We start from the raw sequence: 19,266 nt of genomic DNA, 5'->3' as shown, positions 1-19,266 counted from the left end.
TATATCTAATATTTTTCATAATAAAGCGGACCTCCCCATTCTCGATTTCAAATTGTGATGATTTTTAATGAGTTGGTAAATGAACATAAATTATTTGTTAAGGTTGTAACTTTCCATACATTTATTTGAAGACTTAAAAAATAAGAAACGATTTTACATAAATTTTTTGTTGTTATTTGTGATCAAAGAAAAGCCCTTCTCTTCGGCGGTGCATGTGATTTCCGCTCACTGGAACATCTGAAACCAAAAGTTCCAACGGGATTAGAAAGAGTACATGTTTGGCTCTGGTATGAACTAAGATTATTAGTTGCGCACAAAAATTAACAAAATGGCGGACCTTAAAATTTGGAACCGATTGGATTAATAGGTTTTGAGTAACCTCATGCACCAGTCGTAAAAACACTGTTTCGAGAAAAACGCGTTTAAAGTTTTGAGAAGCAAATTATTGGGTATAAAACCTACCTACGTTCAAACAGCTATGCCATATCCATATAAAATTCCTTCCGCTTCTTCATACGCTTGATTTTCTTCGCGTCGTTGGTTTCGTCACAAAATATGCCGAAGGGGAACCCTTGAAGGAATAGGGGCACTAAAGAGAAGTAGGTACCTGTGAGGTGGCCTATGCGCGCTCTCGTCGTCGCCTGACGCTTCGGCTATATCTTCAAGGGTTTTTGAAATTTTAAATGAACATTCTTGAATAGTTATAGGTTCGAATTAAATTAAAAAAGAAAAATCGATTTTTTTAAACCGAGAATGGGGGAGGTCTCCTTAATGATTTTTATTTCATATCGATCTCAAAAAAGTTTTATACAAATTATGATTGGATTTAATTTATTGTATGATCAATTAATTATATTTTAATTAATGTATTGCATTATTGATTATTTGAATTATAAATTATAGAATTATTTTAGTACCTTAATGACGTCGGATAGTTTTAAGTGGAACTCTTCGTATAGATTATAGAAAGATGTAAACTTCATTTTTACCATATGATATCTCAGATCCCATCATTATTTCATCATACATTATTTGTAGTTTCCTATATATCCTATCTTCTTTTAACAGATTTAGATATATTTTTTCAGAATTTCAACCTTATTGCATAGTAAGTGGTTTAAATGGTTAAATACTCAATAATTTCACTTAATTTGTATTTGATAAGAAAAGTTCTACAAATGTTGTAAATAAATTTGTTTTTTTAATGAACCAGTTTAATCGAATTTTATAAATATCTAAATATCTAATTATTTCTATTTCACGAAAGTATCAATGTCTTATTATCTTGGTAATTTGGACTTCTGTATATAAGCTTCATCTGGTAGCCGGTGTACATAGTAATTGGTTGATTTCCCTTACTTTTGATGTCTTTCCCTGCATCTGTTTCTTGTGCGACTGGAATTTTCTCAATACGCGAGATTATTAATCTCATATCTTCATTTTCTGAAATCCATTTTTAATTTTCTGTTTCTTTCTCCTTCTTTTAATTCTATATTATTGGAAACAACTCTCTCAGAAAAATTGTAACCATATACAATATATAACTATTGTTTGTGCTTCTGCTAATTCTTGAAATACTATACTAAGCTGCTAACAACATTTTCTTGCGAATCACATCACCTACTCATAAACATGAAAATCTACGCTTAATTGAAGCTTAGTAGCATACTAATAATGCGCTACTAAATCCACTTCGTGCGTGCACTTTTCAACGTTTCCATTGTTTTGTAATAGCTTTAACTAATATGCGTACTTAATTAGTAAGTAAAAAAAATTTAATTTAACTATAATCAATGATTTCACCAATAAAAGAAAAAAATAAAATTTTAATTAAAAATTCAACACAAAATTATTTAGAAAATAGCATACATATGTATGAGTATACACAGCTCCACACATTAGTATGAGCATCGGTGCACGAGTACTACATAAATTAATAAATTAAACGTTAATAATATAATCAACGTGAAATTAGTGCCTTCTGCGCTTATGTAATCTGATATTGACTGCAGCGGCCGGCGCAAACGCGTATTGAATGGCGTTAAGATATGTAAATGTGTATTCATGGACCATCGTCGGATGCTGTAAACATCGTGGAATGTTGTACCCTATTAAATACTACAACAATAAAAATCAAAAATCAAAATAATTCCACTCAGAAATGCTCACGTTTATGTAATAGTGAAGAGAAGAAAGTGTGACAGCGAAAGCCGAGATCGATGATGTCGAACAGCCGAAGCAAGCAGCGACGCTCAATTCAACAACAACACCTTGTGAAGTAAACAAATGAGTTGGCGAAAAAAATGGACAAAATATTTATTTCACGCTAATTTCACCAATGAAAATTTCATTCAAAATTTATAAATGACAAAACGGAAGTTTGTCAATAGCTGGCGTAGGGAGTGTCTGCTGATTAAGTAGCGAAGCATATACAATTAGACTTGCTAAATATACTAAAAAGCAAACGAGTTACCAGTTTCTATGGCTAATTATCTACTAAAATTAAATTTGAAATTAAAAAGCGGTAACTTTGACAAGTGTCAAATATCGAAATTAATAAATCAAACGATTTCGGTTGACTGATTGAAGGCTTGTCAGTGGCGTACGACAGGTGTGAAATTCCGCGCGCACCCAAACCGGCATACTCATAGTCATATGTGCCGTTACACATACTTTGTATGTCGGTAGTTATGTATAGATTTACGTTATCAAATCTAACAACTGCCATAACATTTCATAACGCCCACATTTTTTGAAGCTTCCAATATTAAAAAAGAAATATGAAGCATTGCTGCCAAATCCTTTCCCCAGTGCGTCATTCAATTTCTATTTCGCATAAAAATTTTTAGTTTCAATTTTTTTCCGACTCACAACTCACTTCGTTTCCTGTCGCAGCTGTATTGTCTGTTATGCTAGCAATCAATTTGACAAATAGTCGTTAGCTGTCAGCGACATGTGAGTAAGAAACGCGATTGCCAGCAGTGGGAATGCGCGCGCTGAGGTATGAGTACATTAGGGTGGAGAGTTTTTTTCTATTAAACAGATTTTCAGATTTTTACTTTTTTCAAGGTTATACGGTTAATTAAATTAAGTTTAAGTATGTATTAAAGGGTTTTTCAAAAGGGACCCTACTAAAGTAGACCAATAGGGACAGCAAACGACGTCTTATTTTTTTCCCCTCTTTTGACATCAGCTGCAGTAAGGTGTGTCATTTCATCATGGAAAGCATATGTTCCAACAACGAATCGAAACTATTAAAATGTAGTACCGATACGAAGTACCGAAATTCGGAGTCAGTGGTCTCAACTTTAAGAGCGCTACGTCGAATTTATGGTCGGGAATGGCTTCATCAATAAGCAAAATATGCGTTATTCGTCAGACAGCAATTCACTCGTACTCCATGAGTCACTATTGTATCCCGAAAAAATTACGGTTTGGTGCGGTTTATGGGCCGGAGGCGCAGCTGGACCGTACTTTTTCCGTGATGATCAAGACCGGCACGTTACTGTGAATGGGAATCGTTACCGCTTAGTGGGAACCGAATATTTTTGGCTTACATTGGAAGATATGGACTTAGACAATATGTGGTTCCAACAGGACGGCGCCACAAGCCACACAGCGAATGCCACAATCGATTTATTGAAAACCAGGTGTGGTGAACGTATTATCGCACGAAATGGCCCAATCAATTGGCCGCCTCGGTCATGCGATTTGACGCCGTTAGACTATTTAGTTTGGGGCTACGCAAGTATATGGTCTATGCCAACAACCCAGCGACTTCTTCAGCCAGCGACAACTTCGTGCGAATATCGAACATGAAATTGCAGCAGTACCGGCCGATTTATGCTTGAAAACCGTCGAAAAAACGCATTATGAGACCCACTGATTTAAATTGTCAGTAAAATTATTAAGTCCATAATTCCCGTTTTTTATAGTTTGACAACTCTACAATGCTTCTTACAGTATCTTGATAGTTTTTTGACAAAACTATTCTTGGGTTTCAAGAGAAATTATTACCCTTTCTTGTGATATTAAGATAATAATCTCTAAATCTTCTCTTTCCAAAATAAGTTAGGTCCCATTCAAATACTTTTTACCAAAAAGCATTAGGATATGTTTCCCAATACACTATATTTATTAACACCATTTTCAAATTTCAATAATTGGTCCACCCTATCGTACTATAGAGGCCGTCTAGTCGAAAACTGGTAAACAGAAAACTAACACTTTTTCTCAAAGAGCCATATGGGGTTTCAATTTTTAGAGACATGTGGAGAACTCACATATATATATTTCGACTCGTTACATTCCGTATATTTCAAACGTCGACGAAACTGACGGCTTGAGTTATTTGTTTGTTTGCCTGTAATATATAAATCATTTGCATGGAGATAATCGACCTTACATGAGTTGAAACTGACTCTTCCTAAAACATTTAATGGATATCCAAAATTTTTGAAAATCTGACGGGCTTTACAGGTATAACATTCGTAAAGCCGACGAGTCTTCGTGAAAAAGATACTTGTCGAGTTTTTCAATTTGGTGGAAAGATCTTTCTACATTTATTTTTTCTGCGGGCTGACCTATAACCTATAGTCGCTAAAATTTGCATCCCTAAACTGGACTACGTATTAAGAAATATCCACCAAGATAACACAAACATTCACATTTTTCGGTATCTCATCATCGATTATAATATATTTACATAGTTCTCAATAGACAAAGTCATTTAAAGATCTGTATGTATTAATTCCTATCTTCAGGAATCGTAGATCCAATTCAAAGTTGCTATAAAGTTAGATCACTTTTCTATTTCGAGAAATGTTTTAGGTGTTTCTAAAATCACCATGTCTCTCTGTAAATAGTAATCAAATATCGATGAAGCGGTCTTGTAGCTCATGCATTTTTGCTATTTATAAGTCCCTTTTCAGAAATAATCTTCACTGATGCTAAGTCTTGGGATTACCCACAAACGACTAATACGAAAGGTCCAGACCATCAGCTAAGTTCTTGGATTGACAGTAATTTGAAAGGTTCCGACCACTAAACTCTCGAAATCAGTTATTTCATTCAAAAGTAGCCATATTATTTGATGAAATACCTTACTGTTTTCATATTAAGAGATGAGAGACTTTGGAGCTTGAACTGTTTAGATTTCCTTTGTGAGTTTAATCTTCGAATTAAGGTATCACAGTTGAGAGGTATTACAGTAGTAATAGAGTGACCGGGCTAGGGGAATGTGTACTCTTGGTCAAAATGGTATTGGTTGTGTGTTAGTCATCCGTTTCAACATATTTTCAAATAATCATTTTAGTCATCGGTGTTGCTTCATGTCGGTGATGGCCATTCCAGCAATTTAGCAATTTAGCAATATTTCCTTATTTCCGCTTTTGAGTTTGTCCGCATCACACATCAACTGAGTAATCAGTGTGTCACAACATGAATCTAGGCGGCGTAACTCCGGCTTATTGATTGCTATTATTTAACTGTCAGTTGGTCAATCCATTGTGAGTTGTGTTTATGTGTCAGCAAGTCTAACGGTCAGCTGATGTACCTGTCTTTGGCATGTAGCACCTGAGGAGAGAGACGTTACTTCCTCATGATGTGTACATATAATTACAACGCTCATGCGGCTGCTGTGCGTGTTGCATGCAGCCACAGCCGAATATTATTCAATTAAATTTTTTAGGATTTTTTTTCTAATAAAAATAATTTTAGTTGAAATAATTTCAATTTGGAGAAGTAAAATAATTGCAGATGGAAGCATGAAGTAAATACATTAAAACCGAAGATAAACAAGAAATTATTATTTTTTATATTTTATTTATCTTTTTTTATGTTTTTTTTTGTTTTTTTTTATTTATCTTTTTTATTCACTTTCTTCTTTAGTTTTTTTGGCGCAAGTTTGCTATGTAAAGAAATTAATTAACGCATTTCCCAGCTAAAAATAACTTCTCGAATTTCTGCTAAGCCAACACAACTGCGGCCATTCATTCTTTATTAGCTTTATGCGCTCCATTTGTGTTGTTGCTGCTGTTGGTGTTATTGTTGTTATTATTGTTATTTTATTCAACCAACGCGCCACTTAAGTTTTGCTTTATTTGACTTGGCATGGATTGGCGCAGCGGAGCGCTGCTTCAGATTTTGGCAACACTTTTTACTTGCACAGCTTCTATGCGGAGCTACTTTTCCGCTTTGTCTCGCCCGATTCGCTATTTCGGCTTTAATTATAGCCACCACACAACCATAACAAAATGTACGTTGCCTTTCAATTTGCGGGCATTGACAGTGGCGCGCGCTCGCCGCTCATGGCAAAGCTCATTAACAACGCCACCGCTGCCGCGTGATGTGCCCAGCGCCAGCCTACTGAAGCTCCAACCAAAGCCAAGTGGCTAAGCAGCCAATCTTCTAGTTGCTCAGCTGCTGCGTTTTGTTTAATTGTAATGATAAATAAAATTTACATAAATATGCCTTTTAATTGAATGAATTTATTTTGAATGCATTAATTGGACGCTCGTTCCTTCATTCGTTCACTCGCATTTGGCTGCGCATTCACATTTCGACTATCTTTATTACTTTGTAATGCTCCGCGTATGCTTGGTGGACTCGTGCATTCACGTTGCTCGTCGGTGGGTGGAAGGTGGTGGTTACGGGCGTCATTGTGGAAATATTGACGCACTTTGATAGCCATCGTTACATAAAATGCTCATTTTATGCCACTTTCTATGGTTACTTGTGGCATATTTCGTATATCCGCTTTAAATAAACAAAGCATAGAATTGAAAGGAATGAAGAATACAAAGAAGAGTAGACGTTTACTTTAATTTAAATTGGTATTTGCTGTTTTAATAATATATTTACTTAAATACGAAAGAGCAGTAATAATATTGTTTTTCAAATCATTAGTATCCATTATAATATGCGATCTTATTGAAGTTGTATAACTGGTAACAGAGCTTTCATTTCGAGAATCTTTCAAAACATATAGAAATTGTACTTCCAAGTTTTGTTCTTCTTAGAATTAGTTTCTGAACTCCGTCACAGAAGTCTGGCATAGTATTTATTTGCAAATATCTTATAAAATATTTATTAAGTACTGGTCGGTAAAAGTAGCTTGGTACTAAGCAAGTAGTCGATAGAAAGTTATCGATAACACAGACTTACAAATCGAATATACTAGTTTGATATCAGAGTATAATATGCTTTCTATAGACTGAACAGTCTTCTGCTTACCCGGTGGCCTTTTATCTATTGATTATCTACAACCGAACGGACTAAGTGCCCAATTGGTTCGATTTCTTTAAAGATTTCTTATTAACATATAAAGGGGTTTTCTTTGGGATAGCTACAAAAGTAGACCGATAGGGACAGCAAACGACGTCATATTTTTCCCGAACTTTTGACATTTCTCTTCAGTAAGTATTGTCATTTCATCATGGAAAGATTTAGGATCCAACAACGAGTCGAAATTATTAAAATTTACAACCGAAATTCGAAGTCAGTGGCCTTAACTCTAAGAGCGCTATGTTCAATTTATGGTGGGCTCATTTCTGGCTGAATGGCTTCGTCAATAAGCAAATTATTCGTTACCAGCAGGTAGCAATTCACACGTACTCCACAAAATGCGGTTTGGTGCGGTTTATGGGCCGGCGCCGTTATTGGGCCGTACTTCTTCCGAAGTACGAAGTAACCGAATTTTTTTACCCGAATTGGATGATATGGACTTAGGCAATATGTGGTTCCAACATGACAGCGCCACAAGCCACACACAATCGATTTATTGAAAACGCAAGTTTGGTGAACGTGTAATCTCGAAATGGTCCAGTCAATTTGCCGCCTTGGTAATTACGCTACGTCAAGTCTATGGTCTATGCCAACAAGCGAAAACTGGATTCAGCGCCTGGACTTTTGCAAGCGTGCCCGTGTTGATCATGCAAAAAAAAATCGAGTTCCATACATAATAGCATCGAATGTAACTTCACAGGAATAAGAAATTTCACTGATATTCCAAATCGTTTTATTTTTTTAAATTTTGAGGGCTCTTATTGAATAACCCTTTATATGGCCTTGTTTGAAACCACAATGATATTGTACAGCAGGCAGTATTATCTTTTAGCGCCAGATTTGGACTAAATGTTATCAAACCAGACAAAGCGTTCCATTAGATGAGGACCCTAAAACTATTTAACTCCTTTAATGATGTTGAGTTTTGGCCTCTTTGAGATAGTTGGAGCCTGAAAAACTTAGTTTAGTCGCCTTTTGCAATGCATTCCCGGGAACGTTTCTCAGATGTATCTTAATTGTTGCGAACGATTTCAATTTAGCTATAGAAAATTTTGTGAGAATGTAAGGTCATTATGGACAAGATAAACCGATATCCCCAAATACACATTTAGTAGTGACATTTAATTGAATGAATCTAAACGATTCTAGAATAAGGATTTTTGATTCGCAGTGATTGAATTGTGCTTGAAGAAGGAATAACAGTGATTGAAATAAGGATAATCGGGGCAAAAGATACAGCTTTGTATCGAAATATTTGAAAACTCGATATGCCATACCCTTCCAGTGAATAATTAATTGTGAAGCCATCTTTACTAGCCACAGTTGAGGCTTTATTTATAAAACAGATCTGGACTTATTCGACCAAGAACTATATTTGCTGAATGTGCCGAACTAACCGGAGTTTTTTTAAGACGTGTAGTTTTCAATGAAGCAATATTTTTTCGAAGTTGGCCTTTGAGATAGCTGTTACTTAATCGGTTGTTAGCTTTAACCCGCTAGCTTTAGGAACTAGCTTAATTTTATGACTCAAGGTTTAAACGAGAATTTCAATATTTGTAGCTATCTTGGGATAATTTGATTTCAGTACCTTTGTATTCGAACGGGTTGTACTAAAGGTAGATATTAGATAAAATCAAAACAAATATTTTAAGTCTCACACTAATAAATCTAGTTTTATTAATAAATAAATAAATAATACAATTTAGTTTTAAATATTTACTAGGTGCAATCATTTGTTCAGTATGGATTGTTACAGCAACAGTTCTTGATTAGCGAGTGTTCATAACAGGATTTAGCATATAACAGTGAGCAGTCAGTATAGAAACACTGCGGAGGGCGCAGCTGGGGTACTGAAAAGAAAGAAAGTGAAAATAAATAAATTTAATGATTTCTACATGATATAACATTCTTAGTTCTACAGTAAATTAAAATAGATTATTCGAGAATTGTTCATGACATTTATTCTACTATTCACATACCTGGAAAATCACAGCAACAGCCATCGTGCAACATTTTCTGCGAACAATAACTGTAAACGGAGGAATCGCAGAGTGGACAGCCGGCGAAATTGTTAAAACCGCCACCGGCGCCAACACCACCGCCACCACCTGAGGGCCCGCCAAATTGTGGTGGATATTGTCGTGGTATGGCATCGCTAGCTGCCTTGATTGAGGCGGTTTGATTTGTCTGCGTTGCATTTGTTGCCTTCAGTTCTTTTTTTCAAGGTTGCAAAGAGAAGAGAATTAAACAAAAAGCGAAGAAAAAATATATTGTTTGTGTATTACCCAATAGTTCATTGGTATTCTGTTCCAACAGCTCGATTGCGTGGCTGGCTAAAAATAGCGACAACAGCAACCACAAAACCAGCTGATTTGCCTTCATACCTTGCAACATAATTGCAAATTTTTATGTGTCTATATGAAAATAAGTATTTTTGTGTTATACAGCCTATGCCCCCCACTCTCTCTCCCTCTCTGACTTCCCTAGCTGCTGTTTAGCTTTAGTGCTACCGTTTAAGCCGGTTCGAATGTTGTGTGCGTTGACCGTTTTTTGATGTCTGCGCGCCGCTAAGCCGAAATTACGTCTGTCGCAACACTTATTGCCGGTTTGTAAAAATTCCGTAAAACTTATGAAACTTAAGCATCTGGGAACTTTCTTTACACTTTTACTTGTGCGCTCTCAATCCAGCTCGCATGCGGCTTGTCGAACCGGCTCCGTCGCGACCGCACTTCACACAGTTTTCGTCGCCTTCTAAACTGGTCCATTACGGTCAGCGGCGATTATTTCATCGGTTGGTGCTTCTGATATTTTTTTTTTTAATTTTTTCAGTTTTACATATAATTTTTTTCTACTCTCCTTTTTGTTTTTAACACATATTTGTTATTTATTTTCGTCAACTCTTATTGCCTAGCTTATTGAACGCTTTCTTTGCCCGATATTTTACATTTATTTATTAGTTTTATTTTATTATACGCGCGCATGCGCACACGCTCGCGTTCACTCTTAAGCCTTAGCTTGTGACAGCATCGCGACTTTGGGCGCCAAACTAAATATAAATGCATACACTGACTCACATAACTTTTTCACAAGTGTCGATTTTTTCCCTCACTTCACTGAAAACGAAAGTGAGTCTGTCCGGCAACAGCGACTTCCACTTAAGTGAACAAGCATTTTTTCGAGTGCCTGTCATCTGGTTTGTCTATGCCGTTAAGTGGCCACTGTAGAAATTTGGCATTTTTTGTTGTTATTTAAATGTCGCGTAGGCGTCTATTTGCTATTTCGTTTCACATTTTCGGGGTGATCGAATAGCGCTTACAAATTTCGCTTTATTAGTCAATAAACCATTAATTATTCAGTAGCGTCTCTTTCTTTATTTTCACCTAATTTGATTTTTCGGTTGCCGCTTTCCACTGTGATTAAAGAGTCGGCATGCCGCCTAACTAATTATAGGCGGTGAGAAAAATGTATTATTGGAAAATTTTGAAGAGATCATCAATTATTATTCTTTCTTCTTGACTACTGTATACATAATCTTCAAATGAATGCAGTTTTTTGTATAAAAAAATATTCGTTGTTGCCTCATTTTCAGTGAGCTCCATACCATATAAAGTCACCCTTATAAACGTACCGTTTCAGTAAGGTCCATAAGTCACGTTTATAAACAATCCGATATCCACCTAATCTAAAAAAATTTGAATTGATTAATTAATCTGAATGACCGGTTTCTGGTAAACGGAGAACCAATGAGATTTGCTCAGAATAATTAGTTATGTAGAGCTAAAACCCTCCGAAAATATAGAGAAATAAACAAGGGAGCTTTGTATAGAGAAACTGTAAAAGAAATAGTATATAGTTATTGATGTTTGCCTAAAGGAACTTGAGAACGGCTCCAAGAATTTTCTTAGTTCTTTTGTTATTATATTCGTTATTGTTTCTGGAAAGAAATTCACGATTGCCGTTGCCACAAATTTTGAAAAACTATATTATTTAAAAAGGGTTTCCTAAGGTCGGATGAACTTGACTTACGATGATCTCTTTCATTTTATTTGATAATGATTCAATATGGGATTATTATTGTACTAGCGATCTACGATCGATTGAACCTACTTTCAAATGTGTGTGCGTAAATTGACACAATTATCTCAATATTTATTTTGAATTCTACTGAAAAGCCTGTATTTAGCCACTTCGCTGCTACTGAAGTCGAACGGTAGAAATAAACAAATCGCCATAACATTTATTATATAAGTAAAGTAGAAATACAAGCCCTCGGCTACTCTTGTTCCCATTTCCTTTTGTGAACTTTTTGTTTAAGCACATGTCTATAAATAACTGTATAAATAGTGTCGTTTAGTGGCGCATATGTATGTAAACGAATTGCAGTTAAACAAGTTGAATTTGCCTGCAGTTATTTGCTAGACACTTGTGTATATTGTACTACAGTATTTTTGCGCTCATAAATGTCGTAATTGTAGTAATTTATGCTGTCATCAACATTAGCGAAAGTGTAAACACTAGACACTGCTAACTGTATGAGTAGAGGGATATGCAAATAGGATTTTTTAATAATGAAATAATAAAAATAGTAATGACTTCAAATTATATTTACATAATAAACTTGTGTCAACATTTTCTCGAGTCCTTAAAACATTTTCGAAAGTCAGGAGTCGGGTAATAACCACGCCTACCTTCCATATAACTATTATGTTCGAAACTAGTAAAAGTGTGGTAACTGTCGAATGAATAACATTACGCCTAACATAGGAAGGTTTAAACAGATTTTCTGAGATGTTAGTTCAAGAATCCGGAAATAGAAAAATAAACGCTCTTTTTCATATATTTTAAAAATCGTCGAAATCGAACTAAAATCACGACTACTTATCCACTTCGAATCAAATAATTTTACTATATAACTAATGAAGCAATCAGTCGTCTCTTCTCCTTCTAAAATAAATCGAAGCCTGTATACACCTTCTGCAGCCCTATCGACCGAATATGATAATCAAGCTATCGGCGTTGACTATATATAGAATATATTGGTCAAGGGAAAATATTTTCGGGATAATTTTTAGACATTTTGAAGTGTCTTAAGAAAATAAAATAAGGACACTTCTTGTCTTGAGCATAATGTAAGAAATAGATTAAAATGACCTCAGTCTAGCTTCCCTATCGTGTATATCATATCTTGCCAGAAATCTAGACAATGTGTAGAAAACTCGTTCGTTGACCCATTACATTTTTTTCAAACTATTTTGGGAATACCACCTTCATCAAGTCACCACCATTATTGATTTTATTTTTTTTCGAGTATCTCGGATGGTTAACCGATGATATCATCGCGAACTTTTTTTTGACTTTTCAATGGTGCGTACACCTCATCCAAAAGAAGTCGGGAACCAGATACGTTTTGATATTATTCGTCCAAGGAAATTTTCAAAATTTCGAAACTTGAAATTCCGAATTCTGAAATTCGATTTGTAAACGTCAAATGTATTTAAAGTTTTCTAACCCACATTAAAGTTTCTGCACCCTGTATACTCTCATATAGTTTGATATCTCTTTTGTTGTATGCAGCGCTATAGTTTCTTTCTTTAAGCCTTTTCTAAATGTATTTCGCTTATTATGCTCTATTTTTCAAGCATTCAATCATTAATATTGCTTTGTTATCGCTTGCCCCCATTTTCAGGTTTTTTACTTACTGTTGCGTTTATTTTTCGTGCATTGTTCGTTAGTTTTTTTGTCTGCATATAATAATTAACCACTATTTAGGGCTGAGTCATATTTTTTCTTGTAAATGATTTTATATTTTATTAGAGCATGGTTATAAGCGTCCAGTAGCCGTGATCGTCTAGTGGTTAGGACCCTACGTTGTGGCCGTAGTAACCCAGGTTCGAATCCTGGTCACGGCAATGTACCGTTCAAAACATGGAACATTGCAAACAATGGAGGCTGTCATTTTTTGGTTAAATTTATTTATTTCTATTCAAGTGTTTTCAAATTATTACTTTCCAATATTTTTTCTTGAACACTTCTTCCAAAAATAGCATAAAGAAGAATCATAAATTCATAGCATATCATTATCAAAGTTTCCGAGCAACCCGTCCCAACTGACGTTTGAAATTCAGCTTAATCGCCTCTTAGCTTATCCTTACTTCACTCTCATCTTGTCTGGCTCATAGCTTCCATAAATTTCCATACAATTCATCAAACTCATTACCTACGCAACTGAAATTTGATGAAAACGCTCTACAAAGTCACCTGAAATGAATAGCAAAGTCGAAATTAATTAAAGGCAGCCGAAAATTGGTCACTGGGGGTTAAGCCGGTCCTTTTCAAAACGTTTATGAAATATGACAGGCGTGTACGGTGTACACCTTTGTTAAGGGAAGGCGGCAAGTTGGCAGTTCTTGGAAGATATTCGCCTGTGTTTATTTAGAAGCATGAAATTGTTTGCAGCGGCAGAAGACCACTAATTAATTTGATTAACAACGTTAGTGAATATTTAATTTGGTATCAGTAGTCACTTGTGGGTTGCAATTAATTTATAAGCCTGCTGCTGCTCTTGGCCAGCGTTATTAACATGGCAATGTAATAGTTCAACTATTTGTGTTTTAATGAAAGTCGATTTAATTGTTATATGCTTCGAATGTAATTGGTGATTGAGAGGGATTGTGTTGGAGAGAAAAGAAAAGTGAGAGTGTTGGAATGGAATTGTTTCGGTCTGAAAGGGAAGATCTTTCATTTTTGATGGAGTTTTTGATGTTGAGTTACATCCTCTGTGAGTTAATCTTTTGTCCAAAACTATTTCGGTTTAATAAAATTATTAAAAACAAGTAGGGAAGAGATAAGTTCGGGTGTCACCGAACATTTTATTTATTTAATTTGACTCACATTTTCGCATATACATATATGGTATTAGGTTCTTTGAAAGTTGTAATATTAAGTATATGGGAGATAGGGGAAGTTATGACCCGATTTCACTAATTTTTGTCACGGAGACATATTATTAGAATAACCATATTCCCCCTGAATTTCATTAAAATACATGAGAGACTTACTTATATTTTCGGTAAACAATTTATTATAAGCACTGAGGTCCTCATGTGCGATATATAAGGTCTTGCAAACTTATGTTCCGATTTCGGCGATTTTTAGAACGGCGATGCTACACTATAAATGCAGTATTTGTGCAAAGTTCTGTTCCGATATCTTAACTAGTGCTTACTTTATATAATGTAAAGTAAACGATTCAGATCGACTTCAATGTTCTGTTATATGGGACGTAGACGTGGTTGTGAACCAATTTGGACTATTTTCACAGCATATCATTGGGAATCTTGGAAGATTGGTCGAGTAATTTCGGAAATAAGGTTTTTGACACATAAGACTTAGCCAGGATCTAACGCTTTGAAATATTTAATTCTAAATTTCAAGTGTCATCTTAATCTTAAATATTAAATATAGACTCAAATCGAAAAGTGTGTGGTATAAGACGCAAGAAGTCACTCACTCAGTACAAAAAAGGAAGCAAAAGCGGCAGGAAAAGCATTAAAATTGAAATTGATTACAGAAGTTTTTATTACATTTATTTATTACAAAATTATCTGCCATCATACACAGCACATTATATGTGTATATGTATGTGTGTATAAACGGCAAAAAAAAAGAAGAAAAAAACAAAAACAAAGCAAAGTAAAATAAAATGAGTTTCAAACTGACATTTGCCTGCAAAGGTCGTTGAAAATGAGCGCGTTTTTATTTTTATTTTTATTTTTTTTTTTCTAAATGAGTTTTATACAATTTTCCTTTTTTTGATTGAATAACTCAATTCATGTGAGAAACAAAAGAATTCCCAACAAGAGGAAGTTATAAAAATATGTGCAAAAAATATCAAAAAAAAAAAAACGAAACATTTCGCTTCTTATGGCCTGCTGCTTGCCGCATCCCAGCAATTCAACTTTTGGCAATAATACACAAAGTTGTTGTTATGGCAAAGCACCTGCTCACATACACACTCGTCTTTTTATATTATATGCCGTCTGTATACTTAGCCTTAATCGTGGGTATTGTTGTAAAGCGAAGTTTTTCCGAAGGCGTTATACCGTTATCACTCTGCACATGCCATTGCAGCGCAAGTTATGCTTATCAGTTTGCCATTGTTAACGAAGTTTTATATATTTTTTTATTTTTATTTCTTTAGCTTCTCCTTTTCGGCTTGGTGTGAGTAGCATTTCCTTTTCCGGCACACTCAAGTACTTGTTTCCGTTTGTTATTGTATTTGTTGTTGTTGTCGGGTTTTTATTGTTCCTCATGTTTATTCGTACGACATTAATAAAATTTTGATACCATTACAAACACTCGAATAAGCGCTACCATGTACAGTGTATCTCGAAATTGATCGAAAATATTTAAAGTTAATGTTTGTAAATCAGTAGCAAGTCCATAACCTCATAATTTTTAATTCGGTATTGAAAAGCATCGCAAAGTTCACGTTCTCATCTGAATTCTACTTTCTTCGGATGACAGTAGTTTCAAGACTATGTCTAATTACAGCTATGAAGTCCACCTTAGATTGGTTGTGAATCATAACAAAACTCTGAACTTATAATTACCAAAAGGCCTCACTTTTTCATAATCCGTCCTGAAAGTAAATCGGTGATTAGAACCTACTTCATCACCCCGATGCGAGTTCTTTTAATTATACTCTGAGAGCAATAATGGTAAAACAGAGCCCGGAGCCTGTCATTCCGGTTTCGATATAATTTAGACAAATGTGTTACCAAGGATCTCTCGGCTATTTTGAAAGATTACAAAGTAGACTTAGTAACTCTTTTTCGTGATGAATAATATTATTATTATATATAATAATAAGAAGAAGAGTTGATACTGAAAATAAGGATATGTATAACCTGAAACAAGCAAAACGCTTGGTTATTCATTTCCTAAGCAAAATATGTGGATATTTTTAAGACTAGACATATATCCGATTCCTCATTAATTACCTAAAAGAGTTCCGTTTATCAGTCCAAATTTAGTTGGTACCTTGATTAATATAATACACCAATACGATCCCAACTCCGTCCAATGACTTACGAAGATTCCTCCCAAAGTCATTTTGACGAGAGACCGTCCAGAATATAAACCGCAAATGGGATTTTTCATTAGTTCATTTCTTACTTCGACATAATATAGAACTAAAATTGCAGTAATGAGAGCATCACTTATATATTTACCTTATAGCCTTTTCGCATAGGACCTAATTGATCAATTAACCGCTGATTTAAATCGATTTACCATACAAAATAAAAAAAAAATATTCTACATTAATTTTTAATTGAATTTTAATCGAGTTGTAATCACATATACGTCCTTTGACTGTGAGTTGTTGTCCATGAAAATTTGGCTGTATTTATTGATAAAATATCAGAAAAATAGCGGTAGATGTCGCTGCTAGAAAAAATGGTTTTGGTTATTGATAAAATAGCAATAAGCTGATAAAACTTTCCAACTTATTATGAAAACTAAAAAAAAATAAATGTAAATATAATAAAATACAGCTGATCGATTATTGAGTAGCAGTGTGAAGGGCAAAAACTGCTTTCTCAATTAAAATTTTAATTGATCAATTAATTTGGCTGTGCGAAAATGCTATTATCCTTAATAGTGGTGACGTATTTTTGGAAGCATGACCTCGAGATATTTTACTAACTCCTTGGAAAAAAATTGATGAGTGCAGTTTTAATATTTTCGTGGATCCATCAGTGTAATAGTCTCCTAACTATTGGATTCGAACTCTTCTCAGTCGTGTCCGATATGCCGAACCTATTATGTTTCGGATACACAAACATTTCAAATCAACCTTCCGTACAATTTCTTGAATCACTGTGTAAGGCTATATCATACTGATGAGATGTTATAAAATTAATATGCACTCGTGTACGTACCAATAAAATCATTTAAATACGTAAACTTTTTGATTATACTTCCTATATATTTGGTTTAATTTATGTATGAACTCGTATGTAAACTTTTTTGTTTTAGTTCGTGAGCACACACACACATTTGTTTGCTCCTCTGCACATGATTACATAAAACATACAAGAAAAAACACGAAATCATCGCACTTTTGTCTTGCAAAATTCGATGGAAGAAAGGAACTGTGTGTCAGCACGTTTACGAGCCTCTCATATATCTCTTTATATTTGCACATCCATATTTACTTCTACACACACACATATCTAAGCGTACATAAATTTCAGAATATAAATTCAAGGCTGTTGCTAACAGATATTTTTTCTTCTCCCTAATATGCATGCCTACGGAAGTTGTGTTTGCATGTGTTTCTGTGTGTTTCGATGTATTGCTGAGTGTGCGCCTGAATTCATGCATTAATTTTGCTGCAAATAAAACTCACTTAACACTAATGAATATCAGATTTAAAATAATTTATGTATACATTTATAAATATTTATTTCTTTCACTTGAGCTGTGCATGTCTAAATGATAAGAAGTTGTTGTCCTTGTCAGTTGTAAGAGTTGGAGATGGCATGGTTTGGTATTACATATTTTATTTGTAGTTGCTTTCAGCAATACATTGTCTGTTTCCTTATATGTACATATATATAAATATACTATCTTCTGTTTGCTGTCACAGCCAACAAGATTTAATTTAAATTTATATTTTCATTAAAAAATTAAATTGAATCAATTTTTTAGTATTAAAAATATAATTTTCGAATGAAGTAACTCATTTGTCGTTTTATTAGGTAAAATTTTATTCAGAATTAGCATTTAGCAGCATATGCTGTATTTTCACTCACTAAATTTGATGAGTTCTCACTAAAGGGAGCAGGAACTTGCTCGCTGCTATATTCCTTATTTTATAATCACATTTAGAAAGGCTTGAAGCTATTTGAAACTCATTTAGTTAGTGTATTGTATGATATTTCTTTAAATTATTAGGTCTACAACTTTGCTTCCGCCGTATTTTGTTGTAAATTAAGTTTTTTGTGGATCAAAATGATTACAAACGTCGATGTTACAAATGTCGATGAGCCTCAGCCGAACTTTTTTTGAAATTAAAAAAGAAAAGCAAAATTTCCCGCAAATGTCGAGAATTCGGCTCAAAAAGTGACATTTTCAGTTGAGAATAAGTTTGGGATGCAAATAGAACTCTACAAAATTTTGTTGGGTTAATGTTGACACAAATGTCCAAGATCGATATAAAAACAAATCGATTTAATCGACCAGTGCTTGACCCTAGAGACGTCTATTGGAAAACGGTCTAAATGGACATGAAAGCTCACATGAAAGCACATTGTATGAAATCTTATCGTATGAAAGCTCATTGTATGGAAGTTCATCGTATGAAAGCTCATCATATGAAAGTTCATCGTATGAAAACTCATAGTATGAAAGCTCATTATATGAAAGCTTATCATTTGAAAGTTCATCGTATGAAAGCTCATCGTATATAAGTTTATGATATTTACAATATTGAATAAATTTAAAAACAATAGTGAGTCATTGAGGAATAAGCGTCTGAACTAAAGCAGCTAAACACAGTATTTTCATTATATCACTCTCGTTTTCTCGCCAAATACTCAGGTATAGTAATAGCCACACTCTTTTATAAGTGAGAGACAAAATAATACCCTTTGAAATTAAAAACAAAATGCTTCTGGGGCAATATCTCAAACTTGAATATTTTTTCTTGTTCAGTGAGGTTGGTTCAATAATAAAGATTAATTAGAGTGAGATGAGCAAAAATACACTCAGGTTGTTCTCAGGATCTCAGACCAGATTACTCAAAACGACAAATATAGATCACATGTTTGACACCTTCAATACGTTTCGGAATACCTTCAAAGAAATATAATCCGATTTGAGAAGTTAGTGGAGAGTAGCAAGCTTACAATTATGTATGGTTTGGTTTACTTTATATTGAAAAGAAAGGCAAAACCAGAGTATTAGTTGATGGGC

General features: G+C 34.4%; 1 protein-coding gene and 1 non-coding gene across 2 annotated transcripts; one reads left to right on the top strand and one right to left on the bottom strand.

Moving 5' to 3' along the window:
* Window positions 1-8,935: 8,935 nt before the first annotated feature.
* Window positions 8,936-10,018, bottom strand: LOC105211967 (uncharacterized). The gene is made up of 3 exons (XM_011183681.3): window positions 9,570-10,018; window positions 9,264-9,497; window positions 8,936-9,134 (listed from the first exon to the last, which is right to left on the bottom strand). The coding sequence occupies exons 1-3, from the start codon at window positions 9,676-9,678 to the stop codon at window positions 9,022-9,024; spliced, it is 456 nt and encodes a 151-aa protein (XP_011181983.1). The 5' UTR covers window positions 9,679-10,018; the 3' UTR covers window positions 8,936-9,021.
* A 3,103-nt stretch (window positions 10,019-13,121) lies between these two features.
* Window positions 13,122-13,193, top strand: Trnah-gug (transfer RNA histidin (anticodon GUG)). Its single transcript has one exon. It is a non-coding gene; the product is annotated as a tRNA-His (tRNA).
* The last annotated feature ends 6,073 nt before the right edge of the window (window positions 13,194-19,266 follow it).

This window comes from Zeugodacus cucurbitae, chromosome 5 (genome assembly GCF_028554725.1).
Source record: "Zeugodacus cucurbitae isolate PBARC_wt_2022May chromosome 5, idZeuCucr1.2, whole genome shotgun sequence".
NCBI lineage: Eukaryota > Metazoa > Arthropoda > Insecta > Diptera > Tephritidae > Zeugodacus > Zeugodacus cucurbitae.
Note: the sequence above shows the minus strand (reverse complement) of the source record. Positions and strands in the feature narration are given on the sequence as shown.

Bases quoted from the DNA above. Each gene is read 5' to 3' on its own strand.
- LOC105211967 (XM_011183681.3), bottom strand. From the start codon at position 9,678: ATGTTGCAAGGTATGAAGGCAAATCAGCTGGTTTTGTGGTTGCTGTTG. The intron at 9,498-9,569 runs GTAATACACAAA...CTTGAAAAAAAG, and splicing joins GAATACCAATGAACTATTGG to AACTGAAGGCAACAAATGCA. The intron at 9,135-9,263 runs GTATGTGAATAG...CTTTCTTTTCAG, and splicing joins CTGTTGCTGTGATTTTCCAG to TACCCCAGCTGCGCCCTCCG.